This window comes from Bombina bombina, chromosome 8, assembly GCF_027579735.1.
Source record: "Bombina bombina isolate aBomBom1 chromosome 8, aBomBom1.pri, whole genome shotgun sequence".
Classification (NCBI taxonomy): domain Eukaryota; kingdom Metazoa; phylum Chordata; class Amphibia; order Anura; family Bombinatoridae; genus Bombina; species Bombina bombina.
The window spans coordinates 143,357,385-143,383,153 of NC_069506.1; the positions used below are offsets into that span (position 1 = coordinate 143,357,385).

General features: G+C 35.7%; 1 protein-coding gene across 1 annotated transcript in view; it reads left to right on the top strand.

Moving 5' to 3' along the window:
• Nucleotides 1–689: 689 nt before the first annotated feature.
• LOC128638894 (deleted in malignant brain tumors 1 protein) overlaps nt 690–25,769 on the top strand; it is a 100,923-nt gene continuing 75,843 nt past the window's right edge. Inside the window, exons 1-4 of the mRNA XM_053691023.1 lie at nt 690–774; nt 21,589–21,903; nt 23,676–23,960; nt 24,816–24,860. Of these exons, the coding sequence (XP_053546998.1) occupies nt 690–774; nt 21,589–21,903; nt 23,676–23,960; nt 24,816–24,860 (730 nt within the window). The remainder of the gene's footprint in view (nt 775–21,588; nt 21,904–23,675; nt 23,961–24,815; nt 24,861–25,769) is intronic.

Here is a 25,769-nt window from a genome sequence, read left to right on the forward strand (position 1 = left end):
TATGGAAACAATTCTAATACGACCATCTCAATGAAACTAAGAGAGGAAAGGAAGGGTGCTAATATCTGTTTTTGAATAGTTAGAGGATATGTCTTAATGATGGAGTACCAAGCATATAAGAATTTCTTAATTCTTTTTTCAGACAAAGACTGAAGATGGTAAGATTCAAAGAGAATTTGTTCCTGTAGCATTTGGGTAACTGTAGAGAGCGAGGGCGCTCTTCTGGCTTTCCAGCTTTTTAGTATACAAAGTCTTACAATTAATATTGTAATATTTAAGGGGTATGTCCAACAACACACTTGACTATTAGAGGTATTAAATAATAAGACAATATCCCGGAATGTGAGGGAGATAGATGAGTTGTAAACTTTATTAAACCAGTATGTGATTTTTGCCATAACTGTCTTATCTTGGGGCAAGCCCAAAACATATGAAACAGATCAGCATCTTGGTAGTGACATCTTGGACACTCAGCGGATCCATCCCGATAGTACTTGGCAATTTTCGCTGGATATTGGTAAAAATCATTTATGAATTTCATATGTGATTCCTTCCAATTTGAAGGTATTAAGCACTTATCTAAGTTATTAAAGCTCAGGCAAATTTTATCCTGATCTATATCTGGGATTAACGGTAACCAAAAGTTACAGATCTTATCCATTATGACTTGAGATTGTTTTGATAACATTATGTCGTATATCAGAGAAATTGATGTAATGCCGGCAGTAAATCTTTGTAAGAGAGTCCTGACCTCAGACCATGCAATGGACAAAGGTAACCTCCATTTTTGAGGAGAGATAAAGTGTCTGATTTGAAAAAATGCAAATAAATCGGATCTGGGCAAATTAAATGCGGCAAACAAGGTTTCCCCTTGAAGTACTAACTCGTCCGAGCCAAATAATTGGCAAACCCGATTTAATCCTTTTTCTGCCCATAGCTTAAAAACCTTCTGATTAATTCCTGGTAAAAAGAGAGGGTTACCCTGAATAGGAAGAAATTCTGAAAGGGAAGAATCTATCTCCAATATTTTACAAAATTTATGCCATGCAAGAACTATATTTTTAAATGTAATCATTATAGAGACATTAGAAGGGAGCTGTTTAGGTTGACAGTGAATTATACCTGCCAATGCGAAAGGATGGATCAAAAAGGATTCTTCTTCATATGTGGCATAGATATTTGTCTTTGCCAGCCAATCAATTGCAATTTTCAATAATGAGGCAATATTATACAATCTAATGTCAGGAAATGATAACCCGGCAGCACCTGATTTTTGTGAAAGTCTTGCTAGGGAAATGCGAGGTTTTTTATTCCCCCATATAAATTTTGAAAAGTGGGAACACAATTTCCTTAAATCAGTATTACGTAAGTATATCGGCAAATTCTGTAAAGGATACAGCAGCCGAGGGAGAATAATGGTTTTAACTAGATTGACCCGCGCCATTAAAGACAATGGAAAAGAAGTCCACAATTGTAGATCCACTTTAATTTTTTGAAATAAAGAGATATAGTTATCAGTGTACCAGTATTTAGGGTTTTTGTGTAATACAAGCCCTAAATATTTAATGGATTCTACCTCTTTAAAAGTATTAATAGATAAGCTTAAAGGAGATTTGCCGACAATCATCAATTCGCTTTTCCCGGTATTGACCTTATAACCTGAGAACGAGCTAAACTCTTCCAGAAGCTGGATCAAAATTGGAATGGAATGCTGTAAATTCTCTAAAAAAAGTAAAATATCATCTGCATATAATAATATATTCAAGCGAGATGTACCCAGGGGGATTCCAGTAAGGTACTTTCTCACTTGAATTGCAAATGGTTCTAGTGCTGTATTAAACAGTAGAGGAGATAGGGGACATCCTTGTCGTGTACCCCGCTGCATAAAGATTTTGGAAGAGATAGTACCGTTTACCACTAGGTGAGATATAGGGTTAGAATATATTCTATCAATGCATTTTACAAAATTCCCTCTAATGCCGAATTTTCCTAGTGATGTGAATAGATGTTCCCATACTATGGAATCAAAAGCTTTAACTGCGTCTAGTGTTAAGACTGCCATATCATATCTTCTATTTGGCTGCTCCTGATTCCAAGCATAGTCTAGGAAAGTTGTTAGTTTACGTATATTCTTGCTTGAATTTCTGTTGGTCATAAACCCCGTTTGGTCCGGATGAATGAGTTTCTGTAAACACAGAGAAAATCTATTGGCTAAAATAGCTGTTAGAATCTTATAATCAGCGTTTAAGACCGATATTGGTCTGTAAGACGCCGGATCCTCTGCATCTTTATCTTTCTTTAATATAAGGGAGATATTGGCCATTGTAAAATAAGCTGAAATCGGCATGCTTTCTGTATAATACTTATTATAAAGCAATTCTAATACTGGTACTAACTCTTCCTTTAGACACTTATAGAATTCAGATGGAAATCCATCAGGGCCAGCTGCTTTATTGCCTTTCAATTTATCAATAGCTTTATCAATTTCTTCTTTAGTTATAGGTTCATTTAATGCCATCAAATCCTCAGCTGGAATTTGTGGAGTCACTATTTTAGCCCAGAATCTCTCCTGCCTATCCATGTCTATCTCTACTGTGGAATATAACCTCTGGTAGTAAGAAGCCAAACTTTCGCAAATTTTCTCAGTTTCAAAATATCTATTCTCATTATCTTTAATGGCGGATATGAAATTTATCTTCTTTCTACATTTAGTAAGACTAGCTAGAAATTTAGCTGACCTCCCATGAAATCCCCTATAGAAACGATTTAATCTAATTTCCTCAGCTATCAGTTTTTGTTTTAGGAAAAGATCGCGTTCTTTTCTAGTAACAGTATAATTGTCCCAATTTTGGTGTGAGGGATCCCGTTGTACCCGTATATACATCTCCTGTACACTTGTTGCCAGCATGACTTCCCTGGCTTTAATCTTTTTTGACCGAACATTTAGATAAGCAACGATCTCACCTCTCAGCACGGCTTTAGCCGCTTCCCAAAAAGTTTCAATTTTATTTCTATAGTCTGCATTATTCGCCGTGTATTCCTGCCATTTTACTAGCAGCCATGCACAGAATCTAGGCTCAGAGCATAGAAAACGGGGAAAAGAAAATACCATATTCTGAGAATTACATTTGTTCGAAAGAAAAACTGTTAAAGATATTATTGCATGGTCCGATATCAGGACCTCTCCAATATCGGGCTTGACTTGCCGAATAGACAGTGGTTCAGAGATCAGGAATAGGTCAATCCTGGAAAATGTTCTGTGTGCTCGAGATTCACATGTGTACCTAAGACTGTCAGGGTTTTGGATCCGCCATATGTCTGTCAATTTTAATTTATTACAGAATTTCTTAAAATACTTTGCACTATATCTATTACTAACTATATTTCTTTGCGAAAACCGATCTAAAGCTGGATCTAGCGTCATATTAAAGTCTCCGCAAATTACTAAATTTTGATTTTTGTATGGAAATACTTTATTTTGAATTTTTTCCCAAAATTTCACTGATAGTCTATTTGGCGCATATATGTTGCAGATTACAAACTTGATGTCATTAATTACTATTTGAAGTAAAATATATCTTGCTTGACTATCCATCTCTGTCTTGATTATTTTATAATCTAGTTTTTTGTGTAATAGTATGACTAATCCACATTTTTTTGTTGAACCTCTAGTAGATATTACTTCTCCCACCCATTTGATCTTAAATTTAGCTGCTTCTGTCTCATTTAAATGGGTTTCTTGAAGACAAACCACATCAGGCTGTTTTTTACCTAGGGTTTTAATCACTAGTTTACGTTTTACTGGGGATGATACCCGCCCCACATTCCAGGACAACATCCTAACATTCCCTGTCATTCTTATTTAATATCAAGCCATCTTCCCTTATTCCATCTAAAGCAAATACACAGGGAGAGAGGAAGGGGGAAAAAAAAAAAAAAAAAAAAAAACCCACCATAAAATAACTAAACCAAACAAAATTAGACCAATTAGGAATCCTAATTCTATACATCAACCTGGATGATCAAACACTTCTAATACAATCTATACATTTCATTAGTATCCCACCGATTTTAAGAATTCAGTAATCTCTGTTACTTCATTAAATACTCGTCTACTGCCTTTATCATCTATTACAATTCTGGCCGGGTACATCAACCATGCATTTATTCCCTTGTTTATCAATTGAGTGCAGAATGGCGCCATAACCTTCCTCCTAGCAGAAGTTTCGCCGGAGAAATCCTGAAACAACAAAATCTTGTTGTTCCCGAATATCACTGGCTCATTTTTCTTTTTCTTAAAAAGGTTCAATAATTCTATTTTATTTTGGAATTTCAGGAGTCTGAAAATGATCATTCTTGGTCTGACTGCCCCACTATCCATATTTCTTCTGGGGCCAGTTCTGTGCGCCCTTTCAACAACCAAAGGTAGCAAATGTGCTGGCATACCCAGAGCCTGTGGCAAGGTCATTGAAGTGAATGTCATAAGATCCTCAAACTCCGGAAGCTCCGGAAGGCCAATGATTCTAATGTTATTGCGCCTGGAGCGATCTTCCAGATCCTCCAGGCGCAATTGCATATTGTTTAATTTATCTTCATGTTTTTTTAAGACTCCTTGGTGTATGTTAGTCTGATCCTCTACTACGGAGAGCCTTTCCTCAGCCTCCACTAACCTAATAGAGAACTGTTTAACTTCTTAAGTGAGTGTTACAATATCAGAAGAGATTACTCCTAACTCTTTCTTAATGGAATCAAATTGGGGTGAGAAAATGGCTGATAGTTGACCAATTAAGGCCTGAGTATCTATAACTGAATGACCTATATCTGATACCATATCTGCACTAATGTCAGCTGACTTGGTTTTTTTATCTTTCGATTTTGCTGGCATTTTCGGGGAATTAGAACTTGTTTGCGTAATAAATTTTTCCATTGATAATAAAAAGAAAAGAAAAAGAATACAAAAAAGTGTGAAACACTCTCAGATCAGTGAAAAGAAGAAAAACCACTACAAACAGACAGTGGGAATCCTTAACGTGAAAAATTAAGTGAATTTAGTATATAGTGAGGTGCTTGGATATATTAAACCAAAGTTGTTTTATATTGCTGATAGAAGACCAGTTTATGTCCTCTTTAGAAAAGAGCAAGATATTGCACATTTGTGCATGAAAATAGAAAAATTATATAGCAAATAAAGTTGAATTTGTTTTAGTGTGTGCTGAGGTGTACGACGTGTTAGCGTGTGTAAGAGGAAAAACTATTTTAATTTACTGGGAAAAGCCAGCCTATAACATAATCGGCAGAAAAAGAGCAATCACCAAGTCAAAAAAAAAAAAAAAAAAAAAAGAAAAAACTGCATATGAACAATTTGCAACAGATATAGTGCAGCCCAAAACTCAAATGACATGGCAAGCACAAATCACAAGAACAAACATTTCAGTCGTTTACACTTTGACCCAGTTAGAACCTTTCTTATCGTCTTTAAGAAAATTCTTATTGGTAAAATATTTAATTAAGTTTTGTTTAATAGGGGACGGCTGTTGCTTAACACCTTTACTTGGAGAGGATTTTTACCCCTTGACTAACTTGTATTCTAATATTCTATTTATCTCTTTATATCTTCAGTTAATATTGGGTCTAAGCAAATGTTAAATGCACACTTAAATACCCAAAAATAATAATGATAGAATCACATCAACCTCCTCCAACTGGTATATAAACCCTACTCTAGTAAAACATAAATTTCTGAACCCAAGTGTTAGATCTCTAACTTGGCATTGTAACATCTCAAAGAAAAATACATGTAATATGACATTTTAGTAAACTATAAATCCACAGCCTCAGAGAAAAGGACACTTCTTATCCCTGGCGGTACATCTTATTCAAGCTGATTTATCCATAAACCCCTTAGCAATAGCCTCAGCGTCTAAAGTTGTTTCCTTAGATCTTTCCTTTATCCAGCCATAGGACTAACAGACCACAGATAACACAATTAGGGGGGTTCACACGCACAGCGACTGTCACAGCGTCTAATTCTGCCCCCAGTTCAATGAACTTCTGTTGTATAGTAACCGCTGGCAACAAAGTTAGTGTAATCAATTTACAGCTGAGCTTTCTTACTAGTGCCCCCGCAAGACACAAATGTTCCCCAAAACTGGATATGCTGAAAAAAAAAAAAGTCTTGTTGAAGATGAGACGAGTTGCCCAGTACCTCCTTAGTGACAAGTCTCCAAATCACAGATGGAATTACACAACAGGGGCGACTCGGCAAGTTCTGCTCGAGTAACAAAGAAACAATGTGTAGCCAGAGAGCCGGCTCGTCAAGCCAGGAATCAGCAACTTCTCACTGCACCATTAAATAATAGTGCTCTCTTGTAATACTGCTGAGCCTTTCTCCAGCAAAAATCTCTAATATAGCAGAGATGATTTAATCAGCAACGGGCTTAGATAATACCAGCAGATAACAACGTGCAAGCCTCTTATGCAGATACAAAAAGCCCGTGAGGGAGTCTGACCTGACATAGATGTGAATCTTCGCTGTCCGCTACAGCGCTCTTTGCCGGCTCTGGATGGTGCGGCTGTATATACAGATGACCGCAGCGCTCCCGGTATTTTCCAACAGCTTGTCTCCAGATTCCCCCGGGCGGTGTCTAAGGATGTACCCGGGTCCGACAGGTCCACTTCACCTTCTCAGGGAGTCTTGTTGTACTCGTGCACCAGACACCGGGACTGTTGGGAGACCTTATCCAGCCGCTGCAAGCCTCAGCCGTTCAGGACGGCGCCTTTCCTTATTTACTTCAACACCTGACCTGACATAGATGTGAATCTTCGCTCTCCGCTACAGCGCTCTTTGACGGCTCTGGATGGTTCGGCTGTATATACAGATGACCGCGGCGCTCCCGGATTTTCAAACAGCTTGTCTCCAGATTCCCCCGGGCGGTGTCTAAGAATGTACCCGGGTCCGACCGGTCCGCTTCACCTTCTCAGGGAGTCTTGTTGTACTCGTGCACCAGACACCGGGACTGTTGGGAGACCTTATCCAGCCGCTGCAAGCCTCAGCCGTTCAGGGCGGCGCCTTTCCTTATTTACTTCAACACCGGTCAGTAGCTCCTTCTTGGTAAGGGCTGTAGCTTGTAGGGAAAATTTAAAATTTGTACTGCAGTGCAGTCGCAGCCATGACAGCTAATGTAGACTTCAAACTCTCGAGCAGGTTGAAACCCTGCAGAGTGCCACGCTCAAAAACCTCGGCAAGCTTTCCCAGGTAAGTGGCAGAGAGCGGGGAGCTGATAGTAGGGCATCCTCTCACAACACCTGCATGCAGGTACACTGCAAAACTCCTCCCCCAACGGAAATCCACCATGACCCTGCAGCACCCTGATACACACAATCCTGCCCTCCACTCCATCCTTAACCTCAGTATTAAAGTTCTTAAAGGGAATTTCAAAGACTCTCATGAACGAAAGACGTTTGAGATGAAAATGATCACACATTTCAACACCAGAAATGAAGGACTTAATGTAGACTCTGGCTTTCTCACACACTACCATAACTTTCTATAATCTCTTATCTTATTGTCCTATATTGGTTTCTTTTTCCTTTTGTTTTTCCTTTCATCTTGCCTATTTACTCTCCTCTGTTTATTTACTCTTTCTGGCTATTCTCAGCTATTTTCTACTTCAGACACAACCTCTGCTTTTTATGACACCCCTCTCACCCCCCTCCCTCCCTTCCATTTGTTGTATGTGATGTGTATCTATATCAAATTGATCAGTATTGCTTCAGACCTGAGGAAGGGAGGAAAACTCTCGAAAGCTTGTCTTTGAAATATTATGTTAGTCCAATAAAAAAGGGATCACTGCATACTGCAATACTTTGTTATTTGAGCATCTTATATATATGTATATATATATATATATATATATATATATATATATATATACAGGTAGCCCTCAGTTTACGCCGGGGTTAGGTTCCAGAAGGAATGGTTATAAATCGAAACCCTTGTAAATTGAAACCCAGTTTATAATGTAAGTCAATGGGAAGTGAGGGAGTTAGGTTCCAGGCCCCTCTCAAAATTGTCATAATAACACCTAATACATTATTTTAAAGCTTTGAAATGAAGACTGTAAATGCTAAACAGCATTATAAACCTAATAAAATAATCACACAACACAGAATATATAATTAAACTAAGTTAAATGAACAAAAACATTTGCTAAACAGCATTATAAACCTAATAAAATAATCACAACACAGACTTCACTTGCATTTTTCTGCAAAAAGTTCTTTCTATGCATTCCAATCTGGACTGATTTATAGACAGGAAAATCTTGTTCCTTTGAAAATCTGCTTGATAGCTCAGGTCTGGTTCAACTGATTAATTTCAGCTTGCTTGGCTTTGCTGCAACACAAGCGGACAGCTCCACCTACTGGCTATTTTAATAAATGCACTGCTTCTCAATGCTTTTCAATAGCAGTCACATGACTGGAAAAAAAGGTTGTTATTCTGAAACGGTGTAAATTGAACCGTTGTAAACCGAGGTCCACCTGTATATATATATATATATATATCTCCAGTCTTTACCGTCAAGTCTTATATGCACTTGAACTAATTCAATGTTGGACTACACAGTAACTGACATTTGACTGAACTAAATCAGATATATGAATGGGGTGATAGTTATGAAGAAGCAATGATCACAGATATAAATTAATAAAAATGCTCTTCTGTATACTCTAAATACCACTGGGTGACGTTAGTTGATGTTAAAATTTATTCTTCTAGTTCGGTTGGGATTTAACATAAGCATATTTGAAAACTCAAATGCATTGCAAAAGCTTGATACATGTAAAATAATGACACAGGTAGAACTAACTACAATAGAAAAGAGGCAACGATGTATGCTCCTAAACCATTGTCCATTTTGTGGTATTGTCATAGGTTGGGAGCTTTGTCCTTCTGTCCTCCCACAACTTCCATTACCCTAATTATATCTTGGTTTCACATACTGAAACTGTGGAGAATCTAAACCACAAATTATTTTACACCTATGACCTACCAAACTCCTTCCAGAACCAACTTGTCAGACCAATCAAATGCCCACTAACTCCACTCCTAGAACTAAATTGCATTCAAACTCTCTCCTTTCCTGAAATAATTATAGAATGTGCCATTTGGAGAAGTTTAGTCTTTATTTAAAACCTTTTAAAAGCATCATGGATACAAATGGAAGGGATAAAAAGTGCTGGTTATCCCTGGTCTGATCAGTTTCAGTCCAAAGACCAAACTCAAAACTCAAAGACCACGATCCATTGCTCTGGACAACTGGCTATTTAAAAATGAGTCAATGATATATAATTGGCTAAAACTTAGTTCAGCACTTATTTAACCTATGGGTGTTCATATAATGCTAGCAAGTAAAATCAGCAAGTGGATGGACACTGAACAATATTATTGTACATGAGGACTGGTTTCCAATCAATCTATTTCCATATAATTAATGTTGTCTTTCTGACGATCAAAGGTGAACATTGGAGCAAACTAATTGTTATTAAGGGATGTTAAAGAAACTGAGAGGCTTCATCAGTACCTGTTTTCCACAAAACAACAGGTCATGAATAAACTGTTTTGTATTTGCCACTCAAAGTTTGCTGTACTCAATTGCTTTGCCAACACCATCTTTGCCCTTTTGCCATGTAGTCATGTTCCCAGACCATTCCAGCTATCTCCTGTCCTGCCCTGGATGTTATGTTTATGTATTTTTTTTTAAACTAATAAAATAATCATATGTATGTTAGTATATTGTAATATTTCTTTATCTCGACCAGCATTTTCAGTTCATTTATCATAATTCATTGTACATGAGGTTGAAAGAACATAAAAAGTCCATTGAGTTCAACTTCCTTGTTAACAAAAAAAATGTTGAGCCGAGAGTAATACATTAAAAAATGCCTACCATTTTACCACAATAAATCTTCACCTGGGATATCGGTTGTAGCCAAAAACAGCTAGTATTGAATCTATTTTCCACTAAAATTACAATGTGACCTCTTCTTTTTGAAAGTGCTATATATATAATTATTATTATTTTTTTTATTTATTTTTTTTAAACACACTTGTGTTTCAGGCTATTTCTTTTTTTAGTCCATACAAACTGTAGCAATGCAGTAATGTTACGGGCTAGTTAACCTTTTCATTAGATAAATTGTATTGATATTTCTGTGCACCATGACAGTTGTCCTGTAAAATGTTGTTGTCCCTTATGTTAGTGAGAATGCCGATTCCTACTCCGTTTTATATATAACACTAACATAAAGGACAACAACCAGGGTGTGGGTAGAAAAATCACAGAACATAAAAGACCACACTCACTGGAAATTTAGCCAAAATAAAGTGGACTTATAGCCAGCCCACTTTAATTTGGCTAAATTGGCAGTATCGTCTTTTTTGTACTATATACAGTATATATATATGTATATATTCCTCTATACCCCATCAGTTAACAGAATTTATATTAGAAGTGTCTCTGTTATATATTAACCAAATAACGTTGTGCAGTAAGCACAATATACAATAGTCACCAGCCCAGTGAATTGTGTTAGAGGTCACTTAAGTAGCTAGGTAAAAGCTACAGAAGAAATATACTTACTGCGGGTATGGCAATCAAATAGTTAATGTAACAACTGAGGAATGGAAATAAAATGTAAAATGTAAAATATAAAATGAAAATGTATTAAACAGAATGGTTATGAACAATGCAAAACATAACAAAATAACCAAATATATTTTACAACATTGACAGGCATATAGTGCAATAAGTCCAGGTCTACAATTAACTTTTCTGCAACTGACATATATATATATCTATACTTTACATATGAATGTCTCCTTTTAACATTAGGTAGTGGTTAATCAGCAGCATATAAAAATTAGGCAGGGAATAGGTTAACTCAGCACTCCAGCTTGAACATTGTAAATGTGTAATTATGTTTTAACCAATCATAAACAACATTGTCTTTTAAATGATTAGCACTGATGCACTCAATCAAGCTATGATTACGGCACTCAGCCGAAACATGTCAGCTTGAGTACACAGTGCTCTATGTTCTCTTGCTGTATAGGACCCCTCCAGGGACTTTTTAATGTAAATTAAATAAAGACGTTTTTAATTACCTATTTTGACCTGAGGATCGAATCTTTTCTTCACTATTTGTGTATATATATATATACATACACAGTATCTCACAAAAGTGATTACACCCCTCACGTTTTTTGTAAATATTGAATTATATCTTTCCATGTGACAACACTGAAGAAATTACACTTTCCTACAATGTAAAGTAGTGAGTGTACAGCCTGCATAACATTGTAAATTTGCTGTCCCCTCAAAATAATTCAACACACAGCCATTAATGTCTAAACCGTTGGCAACAAAAGTGAGTACACCCCTAAGTGGACATGTCCAAATTGGGCCCAAAGTGTCAATATTTTCAGTGGCGACCATTATTTTTCAGCACTGCCTTAACCCTCTTGAGAATGGAGTTCACCAGAGCTTCACAGGTTGCCACTGGAATCCTCTTCCACTCCACCATGACGACATCACAGAGCTGGTGGATGTTAGAGACCTTGCGCTCCCCCACCTTCCGTTTAAGGATGACTCACAGATGCTCAATAGGGTTTAGGTCTGGAGGCATGATTGGCCAGTCCATCACCTTTACCCTCAGCTTCTTTAGCAAGGCAGTGGTCATCTTAGAGGTGTGTTTGGGGTCGTTATCCTGTTGGAATACTGCCCTGCGGCCCAGTCTCTGCTTCAGTATGTCACAGTACATGTTGGCATTCATGGTTCCCTCAATGAACTGTAGCTCCCCAGTGCCGGCAGCACTCATGCAGGCCCAGACCATGACACTCCCACCACCATGCTTGACTGTAGACAAGACACACTTGTCTTTGTACTCCTCACCTGGTTGCCGCCACACATGCTTGACACCATCTGAACCAAATAAGTTTATCTTGGTCTCATTGGATAACAGGACATGGTTCCAGTAATCCATGTCCTTAGTATGCTTGTCTTCAGCAAACTGTTTGCGGAATTTCTTGTGCATCATCTTTAGAAGAGGCTTCCTTCTGGGACGACACCCATGCAGACCAATTTGATGCAGTGTGCGGCATATGGTCTGAGCACTGACAGGCTGACCACCCACCCCTTCAACCTCTGCAGCAATGCTGGCAGCACTCATACGTCTATTTCCCAAAGACAACCTCTGGATGTGACGCTGAGCATGTGCACTCAACTTCTTAGGTTGACCATGGAGAGGCCTGTTCTGAGTGGAACCTGTCCGCTGTATGGTCTTGCCCACCATGCTGCAGCTCAGTTTCAGGATCTTGGCAATCTTCTTATAGTCTAGGCCATCTTTATGTAGAGCAATTTTTTTCAGATCCTCAGAGAAATCTTTGCCATGATGTGCCATGTTGAACTTCCAGTGACCAGTATGAGAGAGTGTGAGAGCGATAACACCAAATTTAACACACCTGATCCCCATTCACACCTGAGACCTTGTAACACTAGCAAGTCACGTGACACCGGGGAGGGAAAATTACTAATTGGGCCCAATTTGGACATTTCCACTTAGGGGTGTACTTTCTTTTGTTGCCAATGGTTTAGACATTATTGGCTGTGTGTTGAGTTATTTTGAGGGGACAACAAATTTACACTGTTATACAGGTTGTACACTTTACATTGTAGCAAAGTGTCATTTCTTCAGTGTTGTCACATGAAAATATATAATAAAATATTTACAAAAATGTGAAGGGTGTACTCACTTTTGTGAGATACTGTATATATATATATATATATATATATATATATATATATATATATATATATATATAGATAGATAGATAGATAGATAGATAGATAGATAGATAGATAGATAGATAGATACACACACCTACCCATACGTACAGAAAGAAGTGCGCTTCCAGGAATGAACAACAGCTTAGTAGCTTGTTCTATAGCAAGTCACCACCTAGGAGCAGCCTCTTTAAGCCCAATTGTGCTTTTCAAAGAGAAGAACTCTCCTGAAGTATATCTGATCGGGGCTGAACTGTCCTTATGGATGAGGTCAGAGTGATATACTCCAATAAAGTTCTTTTCTGTGAAAAGTGCAGTCTGCGCAGAAAGAAGCTGCATCCTGGGTGGTTACCATCCCATAGGGTGAGCTATTAAGCTCCAGTTAAGCACTTTTCTTACTCTCAGTCTCTCTCACTTTATATACATGTGTGTATATATATATATATATATATACACACCTCATGGGACTCTTTTATAAATGAAACAGACATCATTTGTCTAACCTCTTTCATAGCTTAAATCATCCACTCCCCTTATTTATTTTGAAACCCTTCTCTGAACTCTTTCTAGTTCTGCAATGTCCTTTTTTAATAATAATTCCCCAAACTGTATTCCATATTCAAGATAAGGTCTTACCAGGGATTTATATAAAGGTATACGTATGCTTTCTTCTCTTGTATCCCTTCCCAGTTGTATAAGGACTAGAGTTAGTTCAGGTATTTTATGGAGTGGATTATAAAGCTGCCACCATGACTAACCTTCAAGAACCGTACATGCAATTATATTGTTAAATACATCATATTCTAATATTTCAACATAAGGCTACATTGCACATTGTGTTTGTGGGATCATTACAGAGTAAATGCACTGCCGTTGCAGAAAATGATTCAAAATATTCCACAACAAGCTCTATTCAATTTACTCAATATTTTATGTGGATAGATAGCATAGTTATGGCCATATTTAGCTTGAGTTGTTTAGTTTGTGGTGATAAAATATTTGGTATTTATGTGGTAGGCATTATATATATATCATATATATATTTAAAAAGCTGTTTTATAAGGATTTAACTATAAAATCTCGAGTGCACATGGCTGGTGCAGAGGCTTTTACTAAAATCCTAATAATAATAAAAAAATTGTAACAAGATTATATAATAATTGTTTATATACAGTATATATATAAGAAATTATAACAGGCTTTTATTTTTATCCTATGCCGCTTCCCACTACCTATTCTCACTAATCAAATATACTCCAGCCCTCCCACTAAGATCCAACAATGATCAGCTCCTTGCTTCTTCGGTTATCACCTCTACCCATGCTAGACTGCAGGACTTCTGTTGGACAACCCTCTGGAATGCTCTTCCTCACGCTGTCAAACTTTTCACTGATCTGCTTTCTTTTAACGCTCCATAAAGACATTTCTGTTCAAGGAAGCTTAACACCGACTCAGTAACAAATTAATTCCACTTACCTAATAACTGCCCTCATCTAACTCTTTACTAACATTATTCTTACCCTTGCAGTACTCACCTCCTGATCTTCCCCCTCCTACCCTTCTGTATTGTAAGTTCCCACACGAATAGGGCCCGTAATTCCTCCTGTATTTGTTTGTCAAATTTTGTCCTGTCTCTTACAAGTTTTGCATCATTGTTTTATTTAAAGGGACAGTCTACACCAAAATGTTTCTTATTTAAAAAGATAGATAATCCCTTTATTACCAATTCCCCGTTTTTTGCATAAACAACACAGTTATATTAATATACTTTTTACCTCTGTGATTACCTTGTATCTAAGCCTCTGCAGACAGCCTCCTTATCTAAGTGCTTTTGACAGACATGCAGTGTAGTCAATCAGTGAAGACTCCTAAATATCTTCACGGGAGTGAGCACAATGTTATCTATATGACACACATGAACTAACACTGTCTAACTGTGAAAAACTTTCATAATGCTCTGAGCTAAGAGGCGGTTTTCAACTGTTTAGAAATAGAAATACCACCAAGGGAACAAAGCAAATTTGATGATAAAAGTAAATTGGAAAGTTGTTTAAAATTGCATGTCCTATCTGAATCATGAAAGTTTAGTTTTGACTTTACTGTCCCTTTAAATGAATTGTACACATTAACAGAGCTGCAAGATATGTTGGTACTTTATAAATAAATATATCAAAGGAACCCCTAGACAAAGACCAGGGGTAGTGGGGTTCAGTAATCACCTTCAGGAATCTCCCTAAGATTAGACCTATGTAACTTAGTGGAGCAGTGCCTGATGCTTGAAAAATGTATATATATTAATGTAAGAGAAAAAATAAAAACATTATATGTCACACTTGCACAGTGCTGAGGGTGATAACAAACAATCATGGAAATTGAAGAGGGCGTGAAACATAAAAAAACATTTATTAAGGATATATTAAAAATATATTGGACTAAACCATTCCATATTTAGAGAAATAAAAACATCAAAATAGCAAAACTGCCTCCCCGCATAAGTCAACCAATCATACTATAAGTGGTAACCACTAATCAGAAAAATCTGCAGAGGTTCAGCACAAAAATGGGCAATTATCCCCACCAGCCAGTGTACTGCGAGTACAAAAGATTCCTAGTGTACTAATATGCCAGCAGGCTTAAAGGGACATTCCAGCCAAAATTTAACTCCACATTGATTTATTTCAATTTTGAATAGAAGCATTTTTGTAATATACATGTATTAAGCAAAATTATTTCTAATAAAAGCTACAGCTGTTTTAAAAGTGTATTTAAGTATGCACTGTGCACCAGCATTTTAATCACAGCACTTGGTCAGAGAGCGTAGGATGCTTGTACTATCTGGTAATGAATCAATTTGTTAATTGTTGATATGATACAAGCCCCACTGATGCGAGCAGGTACAGTATTTAAAATGCTGGTGAACTAAGAATGTCTAGCTATACTTCACATGCACATGCAGAGAAAAATGCTAACACTAAAACAGTAATAACTTTTACTAGAAGCATTTTTGCTAATACAATGTATATTGCAAATATATTTCTATTCAAAGATGTAATTAAGCTATGTGCATTTAAATTTTCGACAGAATGTTCCTTTAACTATCCTTTCGCAGTACTCCTGGCTGGTTATTTAAACCACTGGGTATTCCTGTGCTGCATCCTCTGAATTATCGCTATTATAGTGGTTATCATTGCCTGAATAGGCCAATAAAAATGACCAGATAAACAACATATGCCAGGAGGGGCTGGTGGGGATAATTACATTTTTTTGTGCTGAACCTCTGCAGATTTTTCTGATTAGTGGTTACCACTTATAATATGATTGGTTGACTTATGCAGGGAGGCAGTGTTGCAATTTTGATGTTTTTATTTCTCTATATATGGAATGGTTTAGTCCAATATATTTTTAATATACCCTTAAAGGGACATTAAACCATAAAAAATGAATTTCATGATTCAGGTAGAGAATACAATTTTAAACAGCATTCTTATTTACTTCTATTATCTAATTTGCTTCATTCTTTAGACATCTTTTGTTAAAGAAATTAGCAATACACATGGGTGAGCCAATCACATGAGGCATCTATGTGCAGCCACCAATCAGAAGCTACTGAGCCTATCTAGATATGCTTTTCAGGAAAGAATATCAAGAGAATGAAGCAAATTAGATAATAGAAGTAAATTAGAAAGTTGTTTAAAATGGTATTCTCCATCTGAATCATGAAAGAAAAAATCTGGGTTTAATGTCCCTTTAATAAATGTTTTTTTTATGTTGCACGCCCTTTTCAATTTCCATAATTATTTGTTATCACCCTCAGCACTGTGTGCAAGAATGCCATATAATGTTTTTATTTTTTCTCTTACATTAATATACTTTATAAATAAAGTATAATAATAATATTAATACTATAAAAAGGGGCATACAAGTGCAAAAGGAAAATGTTCTAATATGCTTGCATATAATTGCTTGCATAGAACTGCATTTAACTTTTTCAAATGGGTTGAATATGTAGTTAAAGTCAGTTCCAGAACAGCAATTCACTAGCTGAGCCAAAGACAAGAGGCATGTGTGTGTGTGTAGCTACCAATCAAAAGCTAGCTCCTAGTAGTGGATTAAAACTCATAAGCTTTTTTAACAAAGGATATCAACAGAACTAAATCAATTTAATGAAAGAAGCAAAAATCAAAATGTTCTTTTAATAAAAAATTAATATATACAAGAACATGTAATACATAGAAATGAAAATTGTTTTAAATAAATAAAAAGTTATTCTGAAACATAAAAAAAAGTTTTCAAATTGATTCATATTGCAATTATTTTAATGGTAAAATGGTAAACAATAAAAATCATAGCTATAACAAAACTTTTCCTGTAAATTATTATTTATATTTTTTTAATAAAGGAATTGAAGCCATCTCATTATTGTTTATTACTTTAAAATGCACAATGAACTTATACAAGAAGAGCTATTATTCTAGTTAAAGGAAGTAATAATTAGGTGATATACACAAAGATAGGGCTATATTGATCAGTATCTAAATAAAACACCTTTAAAACAATAATACACATTAAAGCCAGTAGATTGCATACAATGTAAACATTTTGAAGACAAAATTACTTGGAAAATTGATAATATCTGTTTAGGGCTTGCTTTATTCTTAGGGACTTTTTATGATGTTTTATCTGTATGTGTGCATTGTTTGGTCTTACTACAAAAACTCACTTGTTTCTAACCTACTTGTATTTTGCTTTGCGCTTCGTGTCTGGTTAAAGTTCTTCCCATCCGCTTACAAAGCTCCACTTTTCTGTTGTTTTTAAATACTTTTTTGTTCTTTTCCATTTTTTAGTTTCCCTCGTTGGAATGTCACAATCAGGTGAATATGTGACCTTGGTTAACTGGGGTAAAGGGTGAGAATATCGAACAGTATTTGTCTGTGTTTAAGCTATTATTGGCATAAAGTGTAAGCATAATTGTTAACCTATAACCCTTCCATTAATGGGACAGTAAAGTCAAAATTATATTTTCATGATTTATAGAGCATTCAATTTTTCTTTTTTAAAAATCCTTCAGCTAGATTACGAGTTATGTGCGCTATAGGGAAATTAACAAACGCAACAAAAGTTATTTAACCCCCTATAGCGCAGCCATAACAAGTTTTCAAACAGCCAGCTTGTGCGTGCGATATGGTTGCGTTGAGCTCCATACCGCACAAAATACAAGTGCTGCTTTGACGTGCTTGTGCAGGCTTCCCCCATAGACATAAATAGGGAGAGAGTGTTAGAAAAAAAACTAACACCTGCATTCGCGGAATGAAAAGCTCTGTAAAGCAGCCCCATTGATGTCTATAGGGAAAATAAAAGTTACGTTTAAACCTAACACCCTAACATAAACCCCACGTCTAAACACCCCTAATCTGCTGCCCCTGACATCGCCGACATCTAAATAAAGTTATTAACCCTAATCTGCCGCTCCCGATATCGCAGCCACCTAAATTTATTAACCCCTAATCTGCCGCTCCTGGTATCGCCGCCACTATATTAAAGTTATTAACCCTATTCCGCCACACCCCAACATCGCCGCCAATGAATAAAGGTATTAGCTCTTTCACTGCCCAAGCCCTTATCTAAAAATAAAAACCCACCCCAAAACGAAAAAAATACATTACACAAAATAACAAAGAAATTATAAAAAATAATAAAAATTATTCCTATTCTAATACCCATTTAAAAAAAAAAATCTAGAATAAATTACCAATAGCCCTTAAAAGGGCCTTTTGTAGGGCATTGCCCTAAGTTAAACATCTCTTTTAACTGAAAAAAAAATTACGAAGACCCACTAACATTACAAACCCCCACCCCCCAAAACCCACAAAATAAAACAAACTATCTAAAAAACCTAATCTACCCATTGCCCTTAAAAGGGCATTTGTATGGGCATTGCCCTTAAAAGGGCATTTAGTTCAAACAAATAAAAGGATTTATGTGACTATCAAAATCAGAATAGGAAACTAGCACACCTTAAAACAAATGTCCCCCAAAAAGTTTAAAATAATATATAAATGATAGGTGGCGCAAAAAATTGCTGTTCCTAAATGTAACTAGTAATAAAAATAATTTCATATATGTAATCCAAATGTAGTTTGGTGAGTTCATATATCATAAAATATCTTAGGTATCTATGTAGAATATAAGGTGTTGCTTAGAACCTTAAAAAACACAAATGTATAGATACGTTTGTATCAAATCAATATTTATTGCTATACACTTGAGTGGATACCCATAGATTCTTATATCAATATATATTAAAACAGATAAAATTTAAGTGACATGCTGTAACAGTATAAAAAACAGAATAAACAGAATAAAAAACAGACACCGGTGTCTTGCCTAAGCATTAATAATGCTAAATATCTAAAAACCGATATAGTTAAAATGATGATACCTAATAATCACTTTAGATACAATGTATCAATCCTATAGATAATCAGGCTTTGTATGTGAAGTAACAATCTTATGGGCTGGTGGATATGTCTGATAACCAGTCTTATTGTAGTGTTTATCAATTCCTTGTATGGCTGTAGCTATATCCATTGTTGTTTTGGTAAAATGCACAAATGAATAGAGATTATCTGCTGGAGCATGCCTAGAAGCTGTAAACTCAGGTGAAAAACAATGCCTGTGTCTAAACACTGATAAGAAGGGTGGAGCACAGTGTCCAGACAGCATGGCTATTTTAAGAATTTTTGCTTATTTTGAAAATTATTTTCAAATACTTCCCAACAATTGATTGTTAAACTATTTTTTATGCAAACTATTTTTACTTAATTAGTCCTTTTAGGATATGCACAGATCTCAACCTGTTTTATGGCACTTTAATGATCACTGGTTTTAAATCTGCTCCTTCTTAAACTGTCCACAACCTTAGAGGCTGCAGATGTCAAACAAATTGGACTTAATTGTCTGAGATGACAGGCAAACCCTGCTCTTGCACAACTGGTTGCACAAGAGTCTGAGACTTTGCTTGTTCAATGGTAAATTCTATCAGTCAATGCTGCTTCAAAGGACAGGTTCCTTGTGTGAAAACCTTGTCTGCTTGCACATTTATAAATGGTGGCCAAAGACTGAAATTATAGTTAAACATTTAATAACAAGTCTTTATATTCTCAGTTATTTCTTTGTTATTATGTAGTGTAGACCCATTAGCTAAAAATGGTGAGATGAGTGTGCTATTGTGAGTAAACTGTTAGAATAACATAGTAATTTTAGAGACTTGGGGGGCTAGAGCGAGCTATTCGTGAGTGTGCATGCAATCAAGAGAGGAGAACATCTGAAAAGACTATGCAAACTAGAATATTGATGAGCAAAACAGATAGGGATGGGCACATTTTTTACAACATTCAAAAAAATAAAACAAATTTTAACACATTTGTTTGTTTCAAATGTTGAATGTTTGTACAACTTTCTAATATTCCTTTAATATAATTGAATTTCTAATGCTATCTTTAAATGTAATATTTTGTTCAAATTTTTCAAATTTGAATATTGCATAATTTGAACCGAATTATGCAATATTCGATTTAGAAAAATTTGAATCAATATATTTTTGAAAGTATTTCTAAAGCTCAATTTAAAATTGGAAATATGCAATATTCGAACTAGAAACATTTTGATTCAATATATATTTGTATCTATTATTTATCAATTTACTAAATTCTACATTCGCTCATCCCTACAAACCGGATATATCAATGTAAAAATAGCAATACTAAAATTAAATAAAAAGATCTAATCAGTACTATAAAGCCCCATTGGAATTCTCTAGAGGAAGTTTTTACCTTGAGAGCAGTGTGTCAAGGTGCTCCCTACAATTAAGTATTTGACGGAGATGCATATATTACAGTAGGGCTTACAAAGAAATAAAAAGACATATTAAACTGTAGTGTTAAACAGGTACTAGGAAGGTCAAAAATTAAATGTGCATGGGTGCATTTCAATTTGAAATAGAAGCATTTTTGCAATATACTATACTGTTTTTCTGTGGCTTATGCAGATATCCTGTGAGCAGTAATTACTATTAATCTAATACTATTAAACTAATCTACTACTAGCCCAAAATCTTGAATTATGCATTATTAAAAAAACCTTTGAAATATTGTATATTTTTCATAATTTATTTTGCCTGCTTTCCTGTAATTTTACTCTCAAAACTGCAGTGTCCCCACTCCCCCAGAGAGTCTGGTGTGCTTTCTGTGGAATGCAGAACCCTGACCTTCCTACATGATGCACAGTTATTGGATGATATTTGCAGGAGCTTCTTTATAGATGTACCTAATTGGCCACAGCAGGAAGAAAATTTACTTTCAAGAGGCTTTTCAAGGGATGTGTCTTAGAATTCCAAAAACAATGTATATTTTTCAACAACATGACAGCTTAAAATGCATTAAAGCACTTTTCTTGTATACAGATCTTTTGCAATGCAACCAATAACTTCTGATTTATAAATTTAAAAAAGTAGGCTTTAGTGTCCCTTTAAAACAATGTAATAGCAAAATCTAGTTTAACACATAAAAAAAATGGATTTTCGTATAAGCATAAGGTACAAGTGAAAAAGAAATTAATATATGACAGCTGACTAATACAATACTAATAATGAACGGGATATATCATCCAAGTTGCCTTTTGCAAATAGGAATAGGTTCCCATTGCTAAAACTAACTCCATTACAGCAACAATCTTCTTATTTTAGGTGACCAGTCCATAAGGTTGGTGAATGGACCCAGCAGATGTGCGGGAAGAGTTGAAGTGTTTCACAATGAAGAGTGGGGCACAGTGTGTGATGATTCCTGGGACATTCATGATGTAAAAATTGTGTGTAATCAGTTGGGCTGTGGAACTGCTCTGTCAGCTCCAGCAAATGCTCAGTATGGAAGAGGGAATGGTACTATCTGGCTGGATGATGTAATGTGTAAAGGAACAGAACCTTCTATTGATGCATGTCCACATAGCGCTTGGGGAACACATGATTGTCACCATGGTGAAGATGCCAGTGCTGTCTGCTCAGGTAGCTCACATTCCAAATATAATACTCATTGCTACTTCTAAAAAGTGTAGAGAGATTGGTAGGTTTTCTGATTAAGGAATGACATAGAGAAGAGATGAGATATATAATAGATACAATTTACACATATAGCATTTATAATAAACAAGCAGTCATTAGTTCCTTAACCACAGTCAGTAGTTCCCTAACTACATATAGTATCTGTGCTGACCTTTCCATAAAGTAACATTAACATGCCAAAAGAAAATAGTATTATTATTGTGTTATCGCTTGCATATAACTTTATTTAGCCACTGAAAGTCACCTCAAGACGAGCAGCAATACACCACTGGCACCATGCAGAATAGCATAGTGAGCAAATGACAAGAGGCATGTGTATACTACTCACCAATCAACAGCTCAGTAGCCCATTAAACACATTGGGGTTGATCACAATCCTTTAGAAAAAAAAATATAAAATGATTTATCTACAAAAATCCCAATAGTAGAAAAAAGTTATTTCTAAAAGTGCAATAAAATTTATTTTGTTAAATACATTTTCCTTCTGCACTTTTTGTAGTTTGTAAAGTACCACAGCAAATAAATGATGTCAGGTCCAGAACTCTAAAACTATCCCACAGAGAAGGTTCCAAGGTAAAGAATGAGGAATGATTTAGTGCATAGAAAGCAATTCCCTATAATTACAGAGTTTTAGGGTCAAGAACTGAGATTACCCACATCTATTAAGAGGAAGAATATAGACTAAATTCACCAAGATCCACAGTTTTTTCAAGGTATTGAAAAACCTTTACAGAATATATTCATGAACAGTGGTTTATTTTGGCCTAGGCACAAAACTCCTTTGCTTAGGGCACCAGAATTTAGTATTTTTGGGGTGAAGCATCAAATGTTGCTAGGCTGTCCAAATCATTTTTATTGCTATTATTGTTTAATACTATCCCTAGTGGTTTAGTGGGGGACTGCTTTCAGTTCATGCTCCCCCTCCCTCCTCTGCTTGAAAAATGTCTCCGGGCTAAGGTAAAAGATGTATGAATAAAAGTTACTGTTAAATCCATTTACCACTACCCAACCTTGTGAGACTTCCTCCCAGCAGGGGACAATATGTTCACAGACATTTGCCAAGAATCATCAGACTACTGTCAGTGGTGTGTAACCCTTGTGAAATAGCTTTGCTGCTGTCTGTGATACTCTGTGTGGTGCTTTTTTTTTATTTCTGAGATGTTTTCCCAAATGGAGCCAACATTTGTTTGGGAGGAACAGCTTGTGCTTTACTTTCCACGTTGTCTGACTTATTGTTTATTAATGATTTTGTGATTATATGTTTAGATTAAAATGTAGGTGCCTATCTATCACACCCAGCATAGCAAGTTCAGCAACTCTTATGCTAAAATGTTATTTTCTCTTCTTAAATTCTTTGAGGAACCTGGAAGTACTGAAGAGAACCTCTTAGATAATCTCTCCAGACCAGAGAGCTTATAGAATCAGGCCCCTGAACTGCTTTTACAGCTTGAGGCATAGTGTAAGTGCAGGGAACCAATATTCCTTCATGAAGAGGTTCCTATAATGGCCTAAACAAGCTATACATAATATTGCTTCTGATGACAAAATTATTGCATATTTCTCAGAACTTATGTAGGATAGTTATATGTTACTATATGCTCCTCTTCCTATTACCAGAAATTAAACTGAAAACATTGCCATTTTTATAGACTATGACCCCAAATTATTAGTTCCTCTTGGTTCAATTCCTTAATGAGTTTTCTGTGACATTTCAGAACATTTACCAAAGCCGGTTTTAGACATTTTAACTGCAAATCATTCCAGTGAGCTGCAATTCATCTGCACTGTGTCCAGACTGTTTGTATCAAGCACTGTTTATTTCAAAGAACTAACAACAAACAGGACTCTAGGAAATGTGTCTCTTCCATACTCTGCTAATGTTGCACAGATCAATGCATCACAAATCGAGGTTGCATCTCAGTACACTTGTCAGTATGAAGTGAAAGCAAAGAATCTCTCCTTTATGTCGCCATCAAGTGCTCCTGTGAGTGGTTATATGGGTAAGTCTTAGACGTTAACCTATCAGTACTGGCTTTTATATGGTTGCTAATAAAAACTGAAAACATTATTTGCAAGGAGAATTTTCCTGTGGAAATGTGTGTAAACTATTGTAGATTCTCCATGTTAAACATTATTAGTGAATGGTGACAATTTGGCAATTAAGTAAATACAAAAAGCTCTTTTAACAAATGCTGCATGGATGCTGTGATGAAAAAACACAAGGGTGTAAGGTTTTGGAGTCTTCATACCAAACAATACTTAAAACGTGATTCAACTCTATCTCTAATGAACTTTATCTAAATGCATGCAGTGATGGTGCTTAATGGCTACGTTAGTTTGTGATTAATAATGGAAAATGTTTTATATACAGTATATGTTATTATGTCTGAAGAAGGGGCTCGTCACCCTGAAACGTCACATTAAAGTGTTGTGTTGAAAAGACCAGTGATTTCTGCGTCCCCCTCATGCACTACAGTTAGTGGAAGAATATTCTATCTATCTATCTATCTATCTTTCTATCTATCTATCTATCTATCTATCTATCTATCTATCTATCTATCTATATATATATATATATATGTGTGTGTGTGTGTGTGTGTGTGTTTGTCTGTGTGTGTATGGCACAACATGCTATAAACCCATTTGAAAAGGGATCGGCATACAAAATTTTACCTGGTGCATGCAAAAGAGTGGGGGAATAAGTGTGCATTAGAACTATAGAATACTATTAGTGTTTAAGAGATCATTTCAGCTTCAGTACAAACAAATATAGTTGTCATAAATCACTAAAAAAAATTCAGGGCCAAATACACATTAGATTAATCTTTGTCTTATTGAAGTTTATTTTCTCCTAGATTTCAGCAGCTTTACAACAGTCTATTCAACTGGGAATGACAAAGGTATGTATGTGTAAAGTATATTAGGCCCAAACTATATATTATTAAGAATAAGATGTTTCCAAGCAATAAACAGCAACTTATAGCACCAAACCTTTTGTTCATGTCATGAAAGCTTTAGGATAAACAAATAGATATGAACTGGGAATACAGCTGATCATGCAATTAAATGTTTCTGAGATGTGTGTGTGTTTGCACGTGTGTGCGTATGTTAGTGTGTATATGTGTGTTTGTGTTTGTTTGTGTGTGTACATGTGTTTGTAGTGGGCTTTGATTAGTAAATGCCAGTTAGCCCATGGTATTCATGTTAAGTAGAGATTGCTGTTAAAGAGAGTAAAACATTAAGGATCAGATTACGAGTGGATCGCAAACATCGATAAGAGTTTATTGCGAGGGTTTGCGCTCATTGGGTTTACCGCTGGTATTACGAGTTAAAAGTAAACACGATCCCTTAAGGGCAATCATGATTTATACTAGAATTATTACCGCAACTAAAAAGTTGCACAAAACACATAAAAAAATGCATTACAAAGTACAGTTACACTAATAAAAATTATTAACAAAAATATTGCACACAAAAAGGGCTCAAAGATATGAGGTCTCAGGTGTTAGAGAGAAAAAAAGCAGGGAAATGGCTTTATCAGTGAGATACATACATATACATGTCTGAAGATATATATATATGTATATATAACTGTATGGGAAGGTGAAGGGCACTCTCAGGGTTTGTGAAATTTGCGTATCAACAAAAAATATTTATTCATTGTTCTTAATCACAACTTTGATAAGTCGACGTTTTGGCTTTCGCAGAAGCCTTCATCAAGACAAGTAAAAACTGTTGAATAAAAGAAGAAACAACCAATATTTGCAACCACAATATGAAAATACATGCACCCATCACCAAAAATGAAT